Source organism: Sesamum indicum, linkage group LG8 (assembly GCF_000512975.1).
Source record: "Sesamum indicum cultivar Zhongzhi No. 13 linkage group LG8, S_indicum_v1.0, whole genome shotgun sequence".
NCBI lineage: Eukaryota > Viridiplantae > Streptophyta > Magnoliopsida > Lamiales > Pedaliaceae > Sesamum > Sesamum indicum.
The window spans coordinates 16,391,190-16,410,284 of NC_026152.1; the positions used below are offsets into that span (position 1 = coordinate 16,391,190).

General features: G+C 27.5%; 2 protein-coding genes across 2 annotated transcripts; both read right to left on the reverse strand.

Annotated features, from left to right (window-relative positions):
* On the reverse strand, positions 1,267–4,440 carry LOC105168985 (WAT1-related protein At1g09380). The gene is made up of 7 exons (XM_011089220.2): positions 4,186–4,440; positions 3,157–3,219; positions 2,920–3,036; positions 2,286–2,535; positions 1,976–2,134; positions 1,720–1,871; positions 1,267–1,571 (listed from the first exon to the last, which is right to left on the reverse strand). The coding sequence occupies exons 1-7, from the start codon at positions 4,359–4,361 to the stop codon at positions 1,382–1,384; spliced, it is 1,107 nt and encodes a 368-aa protein (XP_011087522.1). The 5' UTR covers positions 4,362–4,440; the 3' UTR covers positions 1,267–1,381.
* LOC105168986 (protein NIM1-INTERACTING 1) lies at positions 11,546–12,073 on the reverse strand. The gene has a single exon (XM_011089221.2). The coding sequence runs from the start codon at positions 12,026–12,028 to the stop codon at positions 11,684–11,686; it is 345 nt and encodes a 114-aa protein (XP_011087523.1). The 5' UTR covers positions 12,029–12,073; the 3' UTR covers positions 11,546–11,683.

Sequence of the window (19,095 nt, forward strand, 5' to 3'; positions counted from 1 at the left end):
TCAACTATGGCGATTGAATAGTATTCGCTATGAATATGATCTGAAGAGCAGAATTTTTATCTTTTGTGTGGGAGTTTCGGTAAATATACTTGTGGAAATTCGAATTTTATATAGCTATCAAACACTTGTATTTTTACCTCGTAATGAATGGATTACATACATCATTGGATCTCCAATCTCAATCACATATCAATTCTCACTCTCTAATAACAGATTAACGATATTAACAAATATTCTTAAATGTTCATTTTAATAGCTCAAATCAACACAACTATCCACTATTCTTACAAAAACACTAGTAAATAACTAATGTGTTGCGGTTTGAAAACGAATTCTCATAAATAAGTTTAAGGTGATGGGATTGAGATTTAATGATCTATTGTATGTGTGAGTGTTTATATTTTTTTTATGTGAGTTTATTATAATTTATTTTATTATTTTCAATTATATTGATGCGTTGATTGAACCGATGAATTATCAATTCATTGAAATATTGATTTAATCGTAAAATTATCGTTCCAAACAAATAATAATAAATATTTGGACACGTATGTTATATATGTTCAGGTCTACGAAAATTTGCAAACTATGTGAATACAAAATATAACTAATTATATATAATATCATAGACCTAATTACGAAATAATATGAATATGTTCGTATTTAAATTTATGTTAAAAATGCAATTAAATATATACGGGAAATAAGTTATTTTCAATTAAAATGGTAAAATTAAGTGATACAAATCATAAGGCAAGAATGACAAATTAGGTATACGTAAATTAAGTAATTATCTCGTTAACACTGTCCCATAATTTCACTTTATATTTTTTCTCACAATTTTTTTTCTTTCTCCATTGCATCACCAAAAACTCTAACGTTTTGGGATGTATACGCTCGCGGCTTACTATAGCAAAAGTCCATCGAAACGAGTAACTGCATTCATAATTTCTCTGAAAAAACGATTCGTATTTGTAATTAAATATATAGGAGGGAAAAAAATACATATATATATATATATGTTGGTGATTTGATGCAAGCACTCATAAGTAAATTTTGATTAAGAATACATACAACAACATTCCACTGCATCAACTCGTAACCATAATCTCATATGTTTATATGACACATTATTCGACCAGCATAGATATTTATGAATTCAACTTTATAATATCAAATTTGTAACTGTCATTTCATCAAGAATATCATTGATTTCAATTGGAAGCATGCATGAATTGAGAATTTAATTTATGAAATAAATGAGGACAATAACAAGGGAATGTGTATAATTCTATTTATTCTTCACCTTCACCAATATAGAAAGAATTACGAGTCTAGGGGTTTCACAGAGCTTTTGACATGAAAATCTTCAATCTTTGATTCACTTAGCTGTGACGTGAAAAGCATCAATGCCCGATTTTGATTGGTGGGAGGAGAGTGATTCTAAGTCGTAAGCTGTTGTTTGAGTTGCCTTGTCTACTTCCTCAATGTGGTAAATAGAGCTCATTTCCCTATTCTTGCCCCATAACACTCCGTATAGCCCCAAGACAATCAGAACTGACCCTCCAACTCTGCCAAAAACAACGCTCCCAATATTACTACTAAATAATAATTACATTATTATATTAATATTTAAATAAATTAAAATAATTGAGCGATACATCGTTAATGTTAATATCAATATAGTTCAATATATAAAGATATAAGAAATCGACTTACGTTCCAACGTAGAGCTTCTCTTCAAGTAAAGCCCAGCTAAGGACGGCCACAATAACTAGCAGCAACGGGCTAAACACCGATACATATAGAGGACCTTTCCTTTCTATACACCATGACATTAGGCAAAATGCAAGTGCAGAACAAACAATACCCTAGCAAAAGAACCCACTACGATGATTACTATTATTATTTCTTTAAGTCGAATAATTAATCACATGATTGTCTAATTTTAATTTTGAAATTAAGAGAAAGTTACCGCATAGACGCTCGAAACAATCCTAATGCTGGGACTGAGCGACCAAGCGGACAAATTATGGTCGAAGGAGAACCCGACGATCACACACTGAACACTTGCCATTAGACACATCAATGCTGAGCTTGAGTACGGAGCTGCATACTTCTGGCTTACTCTTGTCTAGAAGAAGGAAAAGAAATAGCATAAGTCAAATATTGAAGGGATATATTCCCTTATATATCTATTTTGTTCGTTAATAATTTAAGTATTTTATGAGTACATCAATCACACAGTCAGTATATGACAAACGTGATAGATAGTAGATACTTACTTGAATAATTAACCAGACAGCCCAAGAAACAGCGCTAACGATGAGGAGAAAGGGCCCCAAGATCAAATTGACATGGTTGATGGAGTTGTTGGTTCCTGTCTTGTGTGCATAGTTCCAATGAATACTGGACTCACCAATATCCACAGCAGATCCATGGTAGAATGACAACAGTAGAGCTCCACCAACACACACTATCGTTCCCAATATTTTTGCTTGCCCTGCCTTGCTCTTCACTCCCAACTTCTCTAATCTGTCACAAATAAACTATGTCATAATTAATTCATAGGAAAAGAAGATTAATGAGCGACTTACGAATTCAATCATTAAAGAACAAAAAATTAAACATTTATTTTAGAGACAAAAGAGAGGCATAGTTCTGTGGAGTTTGGTCTAATACATTAGTATTTATACAAACGTCTTATGTCCTGTATAAAATTACAAGTACACCTCCTAAGTGAACGTCAATGCATTTATCTTGAGGGTGTATCTATAAAATTTTGCTTCTGATAAAGAGCGTAGTTGTAGTTACAACTATAATTAGGAAGTGTATTTATAATTTTATAAGGATCGAGCAGAAAGTATATATGTAATTAGACCTGAACTCACTAAAGGAAGACGAAAACGAAAAGCTTACCGAAAAGGAAGAGCCATAATAAAAGTGACAGCAGGATTAATATTAGTCAATGCACATGCAATAGTTGGAGTTGAATTCTTCAGCCCAACAAAATATGTGATCTGATTCACTGTAACCCTGCACACACACACACACATACATATATATATAGGGAGAGAGAGAGAGTAAAATTTCATTTGGAATTTTCAATTATTTGTACGAGTATGGAATGTAAGGAGTTGAGTAACTGTTACTTACCCAAATATGGAACATAAAAATATGTGGAAGAAGATTGATAGTGTCATTTTAGGCCGTGTTTTCCTGTAATATTGAGATGAACATCACATTCCCATAGCTGAACAAATAATTACCTCAACACTCCACCAAAAAACTTCCTTAAGTTGTACTTATAATTATAATTACAACTTCAGAAAGTGTGTTTTATATAAAATTATAAGTTTTAATCCACAAGAATATTTTAGTCAGTTCACCATACAAAATGGATGGAAAACATAACGGATTGGGCTAATTGTTAGACGACCGTTAAAATCAGGAGGTATTAATAATTTTTCAAACAATAAGGAATATTCATAATTATGCAAAACTTCAAGCGAGGTGGTTGTAAATTACCTTATATTTTATTTCCTTGTATCTTTTACATTAGAGAAATTAAGATGGAAACACTTAAGCTAGATAGAGAGTAAATAAAAAATATAGATGAATGTATAATTTCGATATAATTATATGTATATGTATATATATACACATTTGTAACTAAAAAGAAACAATGGGTCAAACACATCCAACAAATATAATTGAATCAATATATCAAAGAATAACTCATATAATGAATGGTTCCAAGACAAACATACAACTTTAATGCAAGAAAATAACCACAAAATTAGAAATATGTAGTGTAATTAAGCTTCTCTCATTCTATTATAACACGTAATACTTAATTTACACGATATCTTATCATCAAACTTTTTAGGTACACATATAGTGTGTTACGTACTAGTATACATGATGCATGAGTTTATTTTAACATTATAATCTTAATAATAGCATAACTTACGTGTATTTTTCCCTCTAACTTTTAGAAATTTGACCACTTATATTAGTTGAAATTCGATATTTTGCCACAAAAATTCTTGTTTTTCATGTCAAATTCAAGTTATGACTAACTCATGATTTTCATTTAAGAATACTTGTAGTTAATTACAACAAAGTTTAATTCGATGTATGAAAATGTTGCACAAAGGCACTAGTGCATAGCAACATACATACCTCTCCATGAAATAAGCAAAAGGGGCAATGGCGACGGTAGCAAAGACTTGGCGGTAGGCGACATGGACGAAAGGGTTCATTCCAGAATCCATGGCGAGCTTAGATATAATGTTCATACCGGCGTAGCCTAATTGCACGATAACCATCGCCAAGAAAGGCAATAAATCTCCCTCCATCTACGTACGCACGATTTCTCTTCTTAATTAATTAAGAAGAAAAACATGGAAGTGGGAGGTTGAAGAAAGCATGAAAATGAAGGGGGGGTATATATAGTTAGTTGGAAATGTGAGAAAAATCCAAAAGGGAAAAGGAGGGGGAGGGGGAGGGGGGGCGTGCAGTGCAGGATTTCTTGTACTTGCATGGGTTTCACGCATGGGCATGGGCATGGCCGCTCGCTCTTGCTTTCAGTTAACCTTACTTATTGTTTGCCAGCTTTGCCTAATACCTTTGCAAAGGAATCATACTTGTAGTAACCAAATTGATCACTTTCTTCCATATTTTCTGCTTTCACAATATCTTTTTTTTAATATGTTGACAAAATTATATTTTTGGTCCTATAATTATAAATATTTAGTATTTTTCTTTGTCGTGTAATTTACTCTATTTATACATTTAGTCATTTTCTTAATGAATTTACTTTTAAATATCTCACATTTTTGTCTCCTTCATATTGGAGTATATCTAATTTTGTGTCCCGTAATTATAGATCGTTTATGATTAAAATTATCAACACATGACTCCATTTGTCAAAAAATGACCAAATGTGAAATGTTCAAAGCTAAATTCATAAAAAAAAAAGAACTAAATACGTACATAAAGTAAGTTACAGGACTAAAAATACTAATGACCTATAATTACATGATCAAAAATATAATTCTGCATAATATACATTTTGGGGGTGATGAGTAGGATAACTGTTGTGGGTCCCGAAGATATAAATAGCTTTTTTCCATATTGTTTGTTTTCCTTTTAGGGTTAATTTGTTATACTTCATTACGTCATAATTAATGCTTATTAATTAGAAGAGTCACAAACTTTTATTTTCTACGTCAATCATGTATTTGGACTCTTTAATATACTCTATAATATGTCTGCCAACTTATATAAGATATTAAGATTAAAGGTGTTCCATAAATTTTTCAAAAAATGGGTCTATAAAATTAAAAAATAGAATGAAGAAAATTCGTTAAGAAATTAAAATTATATAATAAATTAACTTCTCTAATTTTAATCATCTTAATAATAATATTGTCGTGAATAATATCTTATGTAAGTTGCATGATTTTATTATATTCAAAAACTTCTAGATCAATTTAATTTATTTTTTTAATATATATGTGAACTTATAATATATTTAAATAAATTTGGACGAATTAACATGTTGTTAATCATTTCACGGCAGAAAAACAAGTTATGTTTCAGTAATATTTAACTCATAATATTAGGAAAAGAAATGTATGAAAAAAGAAAGTGTTAATCTTAATTAGTAATATTCTAAAAACCCATTATCACAATAATAAAATTAATTAATCCCTATTTTAGGGCATAATTAATGAATGGGTTTATCCATTTGTGTGTTTGCTTTAATTACAAGACTGCGAATTAAGGATTCACAAAGCAGCAACTTATTAAATATCGCCTATTTTCAGGTGTTTTGCGATTTTTGTATGTTACTTAGGAGAGCTGAGGTCAAAGAAACACAATGGACAGCTCATGATGCAGTATGATATGATGATTCTTCATTCTTGACAACGTTAGCGTCAGCACGGGTCCTAATTAAGCTTTCATTCCACGTAATTAATTAATCATATCCAATTTCATGTTGTTGTGTGGTTTAATTCAAATATTTTATATTATAAAGATTATACAAAAATTGGAGAATGTTTGGGTGACCTAATTACGCTACAAGAAATACAGCTTTTAGTTATAAATTAATTAGCACTGTTGGCAAATATTTTGTACACGACTGATAAAATCATAGCGAATATTGATCGATCATAGTCAAAATTTAAATATTCGTACCGATTTTAGTTGAGCATGATCGATAGTATTGATTTGTCATTAATTTCAAGCTGCAGATGAAATAATCTTATTTTCTTTAGTGTATAAGATCGTTACGACATCTTATGTTTACAAGTCTATGATATCCTATTTTGTTGTAGTGTCTAAGCTCGTTACGTCAATTATTTATATTTATATTTTTAGTCTGAGTTATTTATTATGTTTTATTTATTTTTCTAAAAATATAATGCTTTGGTACCTTTACACAGGCACTATACAAAATAAGAAATAATAATAAAATGTTTATTTGCGACAGACTTCTGCAACGACGTTTTAAAGACATCTGTCACAATTTGAGTTTTACGATGGGCTTTTGGATGGTTGATGATCAACGGCTCGTCACAAATAATCTACAACGGGACATAAAATCCATCACCAATATTTGCAACAAGCATATAATTTTATCGTAAACCTGATAATATGACAAATAATGTAATAAACAAGTTCAAATTGGGTCCATGATGAATTTTGCAACAAAAAGGCATTTTTAGCTTCAGCAAAAATTGGTGCAACAGTATCATTAACTGTCATTTGTGAGTGTTAACACGTATTTTAGTGTCGGAGGGCTCTTTAGACGTCCCATATTCCTTTGTTGTTGACCTGTTTCTAGTTGATTCTATCAATTAATAATATTTTTATTTTATCACAAGAAAAAAGAAAATTACTTAAATCAAAGTGGAGGTTGTTAGGGATTTGATTACCTAAATATTGCACAAAGTTTGGCTTCTTTTTTTTTATTATTATTTTTTTTCTTTTTCTTTCCGAGAAATAATTTAGCTTTTGAATGAGTGATTGAAAGTTTTGTCACAAGGAACAATTGGAATATAGGTTCTACCTAATAGTTTCCGTGGCATTTCTTCATGTGGTGTTCATTCATAGTGGGGTGTTGGAGGGACAAATTAGCTAGGTATATAGTTACCAACATCAAATTCATATTTGTTTTGTTTTATTTTTTTAATTGAAAGTGATGGACAATTATCAATTGAAATAAATTAATTATAATATTACTATCGAATACTATATTTAATAAAAACAATTACAACAATCATGTCTAATCAATAATATCAGATAAATTAAATTTAATCAACACCTATTATTACAATAGACAACACCTACTAAACAGTTAATAACATTCCACTCATATGCACCAGACAACACCTACCATGCTAGGCCTCATTGGCATCATATTGTTCAATTACTGTCTTGAAATTGCATGAATTTAAAATTTTCTCTTATGGTATGGGTAACTAAACAGAGTTAGTAATGTACGAATTAATAATTTTTTTGGCATATACGAAATAATTTCTTATTAATTTTACTTTATCATGCAATAAAATTTTAATTTTCACTTAGAAAAAAAAAAGAAAATATAGTATTATAAGAATTCAATTTTCTCCAGTTTTTATTTATATTTTTTGATAAGTAAATTGGACCGTTGATAATATTTTTTATTTATTTTTATTTTTCTTAATGAGTAACATTTTGATGTTTTGACCCATGACATTTGTAGCATGAATCAGAAATGGTGAGGAATCCGTGTGGGCCTGACTATTTGGGCCAGTCCAACAACTAATCATTGTACTACTATACCTATCATAATTAAAAATTAACAGTCGGGCATATTTGATGTGTGTATAAATTTTTTTTTTTAAAAAAATATTATATGTATTTTTTTTTCTTAAAAAGCATAAAGTACAACTTTTCCTTTATTGCAATAGTATAAAAATTAATTTAAATGCAAATATTTAGAGAAAAAAATTTGAAAGAAATTAGATTTTGGTTGTTACCTTGTATTTAATTGAAGCAAGGTGCTAATGAGGCCTAATTTAGTTGGCAAAGCTGAGTCCCCATGATTTTAAAGGTCATGTGTTCAAATCTCATCTTGTGTATGGGATGTTCTGTCTATTGAATAGTAGGTCTGTTGTTTCTATTGAATAGTAATTATTGATTAGATTTCGTTTTTATTTTATATTATTGATCAGAATATGATTGTTGTCATGATTAATATTTGATAAAAATGAGTATAATCGATTTATTTCAGTTAATAATAGTTCATTGTTCTTACTTTAAAATTGAAGCAAGGTAAGGGGATTTGTTAAATTTACATAAAGAATACCAAATTAGGTTTGCTAAATCTCCATTCTCTCCCACTTAATTATTAATGATTTAGCTTAATTTTTATGAACATTTGGAGTTTAACAAATTCAAATTAATACTTTTGTGAGTGAAAATAGTTTTTTTTATATTAATATAGATTCACGTGTTGATCGAAAACGAACCAACTCTAGACATATTTAAAGATAATAAATCATATTACACAAAATTATACAAGTGGTATATATGTTGTGGAAACATGAACAGATTTATACAATATTGATACTTGGTGTTAAATATTTATAACTAATCAATAATTATTATGAAAATAAATCAAAGGGTCTTATAAGGAATATATATATATATATATATAAAATGAAGTAACAATTTTCATTAATTTCGTAATTAGTCAAGATCTATGCCTTTTCTTTATTTAGGTCATACTAATATGACCCTAATTAGAATTGAACCCATGTATATCGAACTCGTAATGATTATTCAATCATTTTTTAGGTTAATGATTCATGTAGAATCGTACAAATAAATACTAGCCCTTCATATAAGGCTTTTGACACCTTAAACATTCAACCTTCATATTCCATCCCCAATGATTTTACTAAATCAAGCATAAAAGATTATAATCGAAATCTATTATATGTTGTTCTCACGTATTCTTATCTTGCAAGACACGCAACTCAATTCATAGCCCAAGCATATTTGGAGTATTCTATATTCCGTTGAGATTTTTAATGAATTTTTCTGATATGAACACACGTCACGCACAATATGATTATCGTATCAAATTATTGAATTATACACATAATCGAAAAATAACAACCACATCAGGGCAATGAATTAGAGGATAAAATTGTAATTTTATATTAGCCAGCCCCTAGCATTATCTCATATGTACAAAACTCTTAAAATATAAGTGTAAGAAAAAAAAATAAAAAGTGTAGTACATATTTACCAAATTAATAAGATAGAAGACACGTTCTACCCTGTTTATTTCACTTTATTTCGTACCTCGACAACGAAAGAAACGTTTGCTGTGCATTAGTCGTGCGAATTAATACTTAAATTGAATAGAATGTTGCATCTCTGGACAAATGCAAATATTTGAATTGACATAAATGATTAATAACATTATTGTATTAGTTGAAAACCGAAAATGTTATTAAAAATTAAGAAACATTTATAGTCAACAAATAGTCTGATTCGAATGCCTCTTTGCGAATTCTTGAAAATAATATGGAAAAAATTAGTTGCTAGTTGCAAGAATTTCTATTATGTGAACGACTTTCAACAATGTTGATGTAAAACATTGTGACGTTTAGAGCGAAATTATATTTTTAGTCCCACAAGGTAGAGGATTTAATATTTTTAATCCTCTACTTTACGAAATTTTTAAAATGATTCTAAAATTGAAAAAATTCAATACGTTTACTTCTATGCTTTATCAAATTTTTAAAATAATCTAAAAATTAAAAAAAGTTGACACATATTAATTTCATAAATTTCGTAAATAGAAAACTAAAATGGACACAAGAAAAAATATTTATACTGAAATTGAAAATTTAACCTACTCAATTATATCAAAAACATTTTATATTATTATATTTATATTTAATTTGTAAAACAATGCTAATTTAAATTTTTTTGTTGAATTTAATATTTTTATTTAAATTAATTAATTAAATTTTAGTAGGGCTAAGTCAATTTTGAGGGTTCCTGACCGCCTATGGTGCTAAATAAAAGATACTTATTATTACAGGGAGAAAGTAGTTAAAACTGTGGAGCTCTCATCATAATGAATTCGACCAATAATATCTGCTTTATTTATTTCACATCACATATCTTGTCGAGGCTATTTGCCTAAAGTTTTAATTTAAAATATTTTTAAAATTTATATTAGTTTATAAAATATTATCTATCTATACTATATATAATTAAAATTGGTATGTTAATTTTTTATTTTTTAAATTAAATTAGTATTTTAACTTTTTCATTTATCACGATTTTTCATAACTATCTTTTGGTATTTTTTTTCTCATTCATATTTATTTTTTATATATATTTAACTCTATAAAAAGTAAATGATATAATTTTAAAATATTTTCTTTCAAATATTTATAAAAATTATATACATTAAATATGTCATACTTACTAGTACTATATATAATTGAAAAACACCTTATCGCATTTTTAATTTATTAGTATGTTAATTTTTTATTTTTTTAAATTGAATAATTATTTGTAATTTATCGACTTATTCTGACTTTTCATGACTACCTTTTAGTGATTTTTTTTTCATTTCTTTTTATCTTATATTGGTCATCGCTGCATGCAATACGCGCGAGTATGTTAAAAAAAATAACTGTGGTGTGAAATGGAAAGAAAAGAAAAGAAAAATTTGTAAAGGAATGACAAAGAAAAAAACATGAAGTGAGGTGAGAGAAAGAAACATTGGAATTATTATTTTGATGAATAATTTTTTAATAAAAGGAATAAATTAAAAGAATAAATTAGGATATTCAAAAGTTGGTACATCAAAAAGTTTATATATATATATATATATATATTAGTATAGATATATATTATCTTATACTAGTAATTTGTGGCGCACCCTATGTATGAACAATTTTTATGAATTATTTAAAATAAAATATTTATTATTTAATAAATATATACAAAATAATAAGGTAATATGATTTTTGTAAAAAAAATGGTGACAAAAATAAGATGAAAGAAAATAAAAAAAACTATAAAAAAATAATAGGGGTGGGAACTTAGATGAAAATTTTTGAAAAAATAAATTAAATAAAAAAGATATACCAAAAAAGGAGAGACACCAAAGAGGTGCCCTGTCTTTATATATAGTATATATATATATATATATATATTATCTTATATATATTTTAAATAATTTTTAACTCTATAAAAAATAAATAATATATTTTTAAAATGTATTTTATTCTAAATATTATATAAAAATTCTGCCTATACATAGAATGTGTCATACTTACTGGTGATATATTAAAAATGATACTTTATAGGATCGATACGGAAGAATTTGATTAAAATTTTATAAATAAATTAAGAATTTATTATTTTTTAGATGAGCCTACAGAGTTTTAATATATTATTTGTTAATTTTATAAATTAGTAAAATAAGATACTTCAAAAAATTAGAAATTCACCCAAATACGGCAATGAATTTTCAATAATCAGATGGAATTAAAATAAAGTTCAATACACCAAAGGTGCTCTAAATAAAATGTCTAAATTCTATTTTTAATTACTCCAGAAATTTAAATTGTACTAATAAATTTCTCCGGTGCTGCTACAAAGACAGATTGAGGTCCAACCCTTTATCTCCACTTTTCTCATCACTCTCCTGTTTTCCTCCGTCGGTTGAAGGCCCTGCTTCTGCTGCTTTCTCCATCGGCGGTGACGGTGGCGGCGCTGCCTCCATGAAATCCTCCAGCCTGAACGTGGGGTTCCATACCGCCGCCGCTCCCCCAGCCGGCTGCGGCCTATCTGCGGCGGCTTTTTCTTTGGTTTCGCCGGCGGTGGCCATGCGCTCGCGAACCTCTCTGGTGCTCTTAATCAGTGCGAAGAATTTCTCGATCTGCTCCTCTTCATTTTCTTCTTCGCCCATTTTCCTTTTCTTTTTCTCTCCGTTCATAATTGGCCTCAAACACGGAGAACGTAGATGGGGGGCGGGGGCGGGGGCGGGGGTGGGGTTGGGAGGAGTAGGTGGTTGCTGGATGAACTTATGACCCTAATTAGAAAGTTAAATAGACCAGAGGAAACCGCAGCATGGTATACGTCAGACTGTCAGAGGTCCTTTATCACTCCTCATAATATCTCTCCACTCAAAATTGGCGATAATTACGATTTCTTCTCCTAATATTCCGCGCAATTACACATAAATTTTTTTATAATTTAAAAAATTATATTTAATACTCTTAAAATTTATTTTGATTTAATAAATAAGTATATTTATTAATTAAAATTTATAAAATCTTTTAATATTAATAAAAAATTGAATAAAATATCAATATTTACCCTCCATTATTACTGGTTATTGCAGGTCAAACAAATATTTTGTGACTAAACTACTTTTATAATGATGAAAATATACCTTCTCACATGCAAACATGTGAAGATGTATAAGGATACTTTAGTCATAAAAATATTATTCAACCTATAATAAATCAGTAATGAGTTAATCGGATATGGGTTATTTTAAAAAAAATTATTAATGTCATCAAATTTGGTGAATTTTAGCTAATGTAAGAACTTATTTGTTAGATAAAAATAAATTTCAAAGATAATAGATGTAAATTTTCAAACTAAAATTTACATATAATTATACTAAATATCCAGGTAAAAAAATATGATTATCCCTAAAAAATATATATTTATTAACATACGTTATAAAAAAAATTATAATATTTACACTAAAAAACCAAATAATAATATTAAAAATGGTTGTGGATGATATCTATTGATGACCAAAAAAAAATATTTTTTGCTATTACGATCATTTTTATAATTTTAATAGCAAAAATATTTGAATAAAATTATCACAAATCATAATTAGTAATATAAATTATTTAAAACATTAATTATTCAAAACACGACTATATTGCATAAAATAATTGGTCTGGTGACTGAAATCAAGGTTCCATTAATAATAAGTGTGAGTCTATGTGAATGTGTCGGTATTTATTTTATTTTTATATAAATAATTTATTTTAATAGATATTTATCTTATTTAATATAATTTTATTAAATGAATTAATGTTTATAAATTAATATTTTATTACTATTATTATTTTTTATTGCAGTTATGAAAGGCATTCTTATTCTATTTTCTTTTTTATATATATATAATTAAGCATAGAATGGCTTCATTATAATTACAATTGGGTGTTATTTTGGCGATAATTTTGTTTTATGTACAAATAACTATAATTAAATTTAAATATTTCAATAATTTGGTAGTACTGAGAATTCCGTCTTTCACACTGTGTATAGAGAATGATTGTTTATTTATTTGGAAAAAATAATAGAAAATAGTATTTATAGGTCAGCAGCACGACTTCAATGTGGGTTGACAAATACGTGTTGTCATGCGGCATTGACTGCACCAATCCATTATTTATTCATCCCAATGAGGTTTCTATTATTTTTTTTTTTTAATCAACAAAAATTTGAGTTATTTTTTATGTTGTTTGACGCTTTTTTTTTATAATAACTTTTTGAATTAAATATATTAAAATTCCATTTTGAGAAAAAAATAAAATAGTGCTCATCCATTAACCTAAAAATGGGGTTAATTTTGAGATTTAACTATAACTTAAATTATATAATTAAATGTGAAATTGTGAATTAATTATTTTCTTGTTCTAAGATCAATTATTTTATAAATAATTATGCATTCGTCGGATCAATCTAGGGATCGAAATAATTATATACTTTCATGTTGTCTCGAATGTTTACTTTTTAATTCTAGTTTTTTTCTGAAAAAATAATGATTGGATATTTGTTTCTTTTTTGCACAACTGAATTTATTTAAAATAATTAATTGAAAGCTTGAAAAAAGTGTAGAAAGTAACAAAACCAAATTACTAATTTAATTAATTTGATGGAGATGTATTGCGAAATTAATTAAGTCTTTTTTATAATATAATTAGTATATCCATAATTAAAGAAATTAAAAGTGGTGGGTGGTCAGTGCTCACTACACTCATCAAGAACATGAAATTGTCCCCCACATAAATAAAGAAACTGTCAACGGAGATCATTAATTCCTACATTTCTACCTTAATCATTCAACTCCATCCATAAATTTATCAAAGTGGACGAAACTAACCTTGTAAATATCATTCTTCAAATACACCTATTTTTTGTGCCAATTTTACCAATTTAAGTATCCAACCGTTACAGTTGAAGTCGATTATAAGTAGTTGTAGTTGTCTTTTGGCTAATTTATAATTTTATAAAGAATACGAGATATTTATATAATTAGACATAATTTTTTTATAATTTAACACGAGTATAAATTGTTTATATAATAAAATCTAATATCAAGGAGCATCACTGCAATTTACTAAGATATATGGTAACAATACACCGTATTAAACTTACAAAAATAGACCTAAGATTTTAATTTTTTTTAAGTATTTGAATTGTGATGGAGAAATAGATGAGTGAACTCTAATGAATAACTATAAATAAACATATTTTAAAAGAAATAATAACATAATTATGATATAATTAGTTTATTTTAATTAAAAGAAATTGGAAATGTGAAAAGAAATTATAAAAATATATTTGAAGTGTGGAGGAGTACAAATTGAGTTTGTATGGGAGTAGTTTGGAAGAAATCAAACGGCGTCAGCGGTGAGCGGAGACATAACGCAATTTCAAGAGATGTCATGTGCTGTTCTGACATGTGATATGTGGCGTCTTGCTATTGCTCTTCTTTGGCGGCTTCTTACCCTCCTTTTTAAAAAAAACGAAAATGTAATTAATTAATATTAGTATATTGAGAAATACATCCATCGAATTAATATTTTGCGAGTTATTAATACTTTTTTTGGTAGACTTTAAAAGACTTGCATAATATTTGGTTTCAATTTTGGTTCGTCTTCGATATGGGCCAAAATATGGATAATATTTACCTTGATTTATTTTGAAAATTTTGATGGTGTTTTAAAATATTTTGAAATAGTGCCTCGTTTGTTTTTTGTCAAAATAAGTTTACACTAATTATAGGCCCTACAACTTAAAAAATTATATACATACTCATAAATATATATAAAATAGACATGATTTGACAATGAAAAGTAGTTTTTTTGTCTCCTACTAAACAACATCAAACATACCATACTTATTTTATGTTATCTCAAAAAACAAAACCAATCATACACATTATCTCTATCACATACTTTTTTATCTTTGTTTTTCTCTCTCTATTTCCATAAAACACATTAAAATAAATTAAAAATAAAATTAAACATAGTTTTTTTGTTTGTGAAGTTTGTATTTGAGAATATTTAACAAATATTTAATAATTAGGTGATAGTATTTTTATATTATTTTAAAGAGGATAAATATGGCTGTAAACGACAAATCCTATTTCGATAGTGATTGAAAATATTTTAAAAAAAGTATATTTATATCATTTATTTACTTTTTTTAGGAGAATACTAAATACTTAATTTAATGATTATCACTTGACATCTTCGTACAATGTACAATCATTAAGATATATTTACTTTTTGTAGATGTTTCAATTTTTTTAGAATTATAATTTCTTTTTTTTTTTCATTCATCATTACAGTCACCAATACGTAAAACTACAACGGTAACAATTAAAAAAATACTTTATTTTTATTTATAATTTCTTGATAAATACATAATATAATAAATAAAAATTTATATTTTTTAAAATATATATGGTTATAATAATATATTTACTAAAATTTATAACACACTCATTGTGCTTCTTTAAATAATTAATCATTATAATGAATTCTTTGGCTACTTCCTTTATTTAATTTATATTATATTTTAATGCCTTATCCCTCACTTTTAAATATATATTACAACTATTTTTGATGATTAAATACAAAATTTAAAGTGAAAATGGACGATCAAATGACTCAATAGTGACATATTTTTCACATGAAAGATATATGCCAAGAATTTGAATCCCAATGTGGATTGGGAAACCATCTTTGATCTTTCTTAATTAATTAAAAAAAAACAGATTAAATTAAAATTTAAAATAGTATATATATATATAAATGTCATATTAAAAAGAAAATGATAGATTATGTTTTGTCATAAGAACTACAAAGGATTTTGTGTTATACCATATATATATTTTTTTTGTTACATTGTACCATCCAAAATATATAAATTTTACATACAACAATTGCAGACCATTTTTCCCACTCCAAAGTAATCACATGCCATGCTCATAGTAATTTTGGAAAAATGGTCAACATGCAAACCTGGGATTTTCATGTGCATGGAGTGATATTTTCCTCCTTAAAATTCCCATGTGCACGACATGTGACCACCTTTCGACAGAATATTTTATCAAAAAATAATTTGAGATAATAAATTATATGGAAAAGTGATTTGAAATAATTATGTGTAAAAATCTTGTACTTTGGATCATAAAGTATAACAAAAAATAAAATAAATAAAATTTAGATGTCAAAATAAATATAAAAAAAAAACCTATTGCAAATATACCCTAAAAGAAACGTAATTTTGACTCATTGTCTGTCCTCTTCCCAAATCCAGAAAGTTGGTCTGGGTCTTGACTGCGTGTCCTCCAACCTCTCACAATTACAATTTCTTTTAAATAATAATAAAAAAACAAGAACTCATGGACCATCAAATTCATATGATAGCTAATTTTTGGGGAACCTCTCAATTCTGATATTTTTCCAAAGATAGGACGGGAGGGGCGGGGTTGGATATAAAAAGACAACTATATAGTCACCGGGAAATTATATAGTTCAAATAAATTTGATTAGATTTGAATCGATTATATAATAAATATCATATATTAGTCAAGTAATTATTGTATAATTTATAAGAGTGGCCTGTTATGTATCAAACATATTACATGCAAGATTGGGGGCAAAGCATTTTATACCAAAAAAAAGAAAAAAAGAAAATTGGATTAAGTTTGATTAAATTCAATTAATTATATGATGAATGGTACTGTTATTATCTTAGAATTATATAATAATTGTATGATAAATATAATTTATTTACTGGTCATTCGATAGCTTTAGTTTGGACTGGAATTTTAGTGACATATAAAAATTGTAATTATAAATGTGAGCATGGGAATAAGAAAGAAAAAAAGGGTCATGAATTTTAATAGATCCTCGTCCTCTATGAAAAAAAATTGGAGTTGGAAATAATAAATAATTAATTAGATAAAATCATACAACTTGATTGGTTGAATCACGATCATATCGTAATTGATTGGTTGCACACTTTGTTTTTCACCACTACCAAAAAAAAAAAAAATTATTTCTAATACTACAAATCATCGTGCTTAATAATCATAGTAAATCAAACTATCTACTATAATTAGACAAATTCGAGCCAACTTAAATTTTTGACCAGGTTAATAATCAGCGTTCACTATAATTTTTAATGGTGAATAGCAATTTACCCCTATATGATATGAGCACATTACCCTCCTATGAAAAAAAATATAGCAATTTATCCCTCTATACTTTTTAAAATGAAACAATTTACCTCCTTATACAGGGACGAAAATTGCTTCATTTAAAAAAAAACATAGGGAGGTAAATTGTTGTATTTTAAAAAATACAGGGAGGTAATTTGCTATTTATTTTTTCATAAGAGGGTAATTTGCTCATTTGTGATATCATGAGGGAGTTGGTTGCAATTTTCCCTAATTTTTAATATGACCAAAATATGTACTACACCTTTTAATTATAGCAAATATTTTAAGAGATTTATACCACTTATAAGTGTAGTTGGATAGCAAAAATCTTCAAATATTAAATCATTACTGAACTAACATTACCTTAATCAAATATCTCTAAATAAATAAATAAACAGAGTATGCTCGATCACTTCTGACTGACCAAAAGATTGATCCAAGTCCAAGTCTTCATCCCAAACAAAGAGGAAGCCCATTCCGGCTAGGCCCATATCCACCACATCAACCATACAATTAAATTCTTGTTGAGCCCACATCGCTTAGTGGTTAAACTCGAATTTTACCACACTCATAATAGGGTGTCGAATTCTTGCCACATATTTTAGCGTGCTAAGTATATTAATTTCCACATTAGTATACCATGATTCTTGATAATTGTAGATCAATTATAGAAAACTTAGCTAGCACACATAGTGCATATATAATTCTTCTTGACGAGGTTGTGGGCTGTCATCCATATTTTCCCATCTTTGTATACCCAAAAAGAAAAGAGAAAAGAAATCATTTTAAACTAAAATTCCATCAAATGAATGTGAAAACAATAGAAATAGAGAAAATGCCCCTTGCTTAACGGGTCTGCAAGCAAGCGGTAAGGATTTTCCATTCTAATTTGACATTACACAATACGTATAAATTATAATTTATACTATTTAATTTTCAAAATTCATTCATGCCTATCATAAATTAATATAATTTTATTATACGATATCAAAATATGATAAAAGATTCAAATGAGACATAGTCGTCACCATATTTGTGTTACTCGAGACAAGGACTCCAATTCTCCATTTCAAAAGGCAATAATTATAAATGTTTACCTACTAACAAAACTTAAAAAGATGGGCACATGCTCTCATTCATTCTACCTCTCTAAAAAGCTGAATTTTTTCACTTGGAAAATTATTCCACTAGCAAATAGTTCTTAATTTCCTTCTTTTTAATTATATATATTTATTTTATTGAAAATTGTCAAATATCAAAGAAGTATATTCTAATATCAAGTAAGGGGTAAATGCCGATGAGTTGGAACATAAATGTATAAATATATGGTAAATTTATAAAAATAAGATGAAGCATTATTTGATTTTTATGGTAATAAATAAGAGAAAGTATTTAAAATTTATTTCGTTTGAGCAGTACACACAAGTGAGACAGACATGGGCAGCAATGAAAAAGAATAAACACATTGATCTCTCTCCTTTTTTTTCTTGTGTGTGTGTATGTGTGTTTTTCAGTTT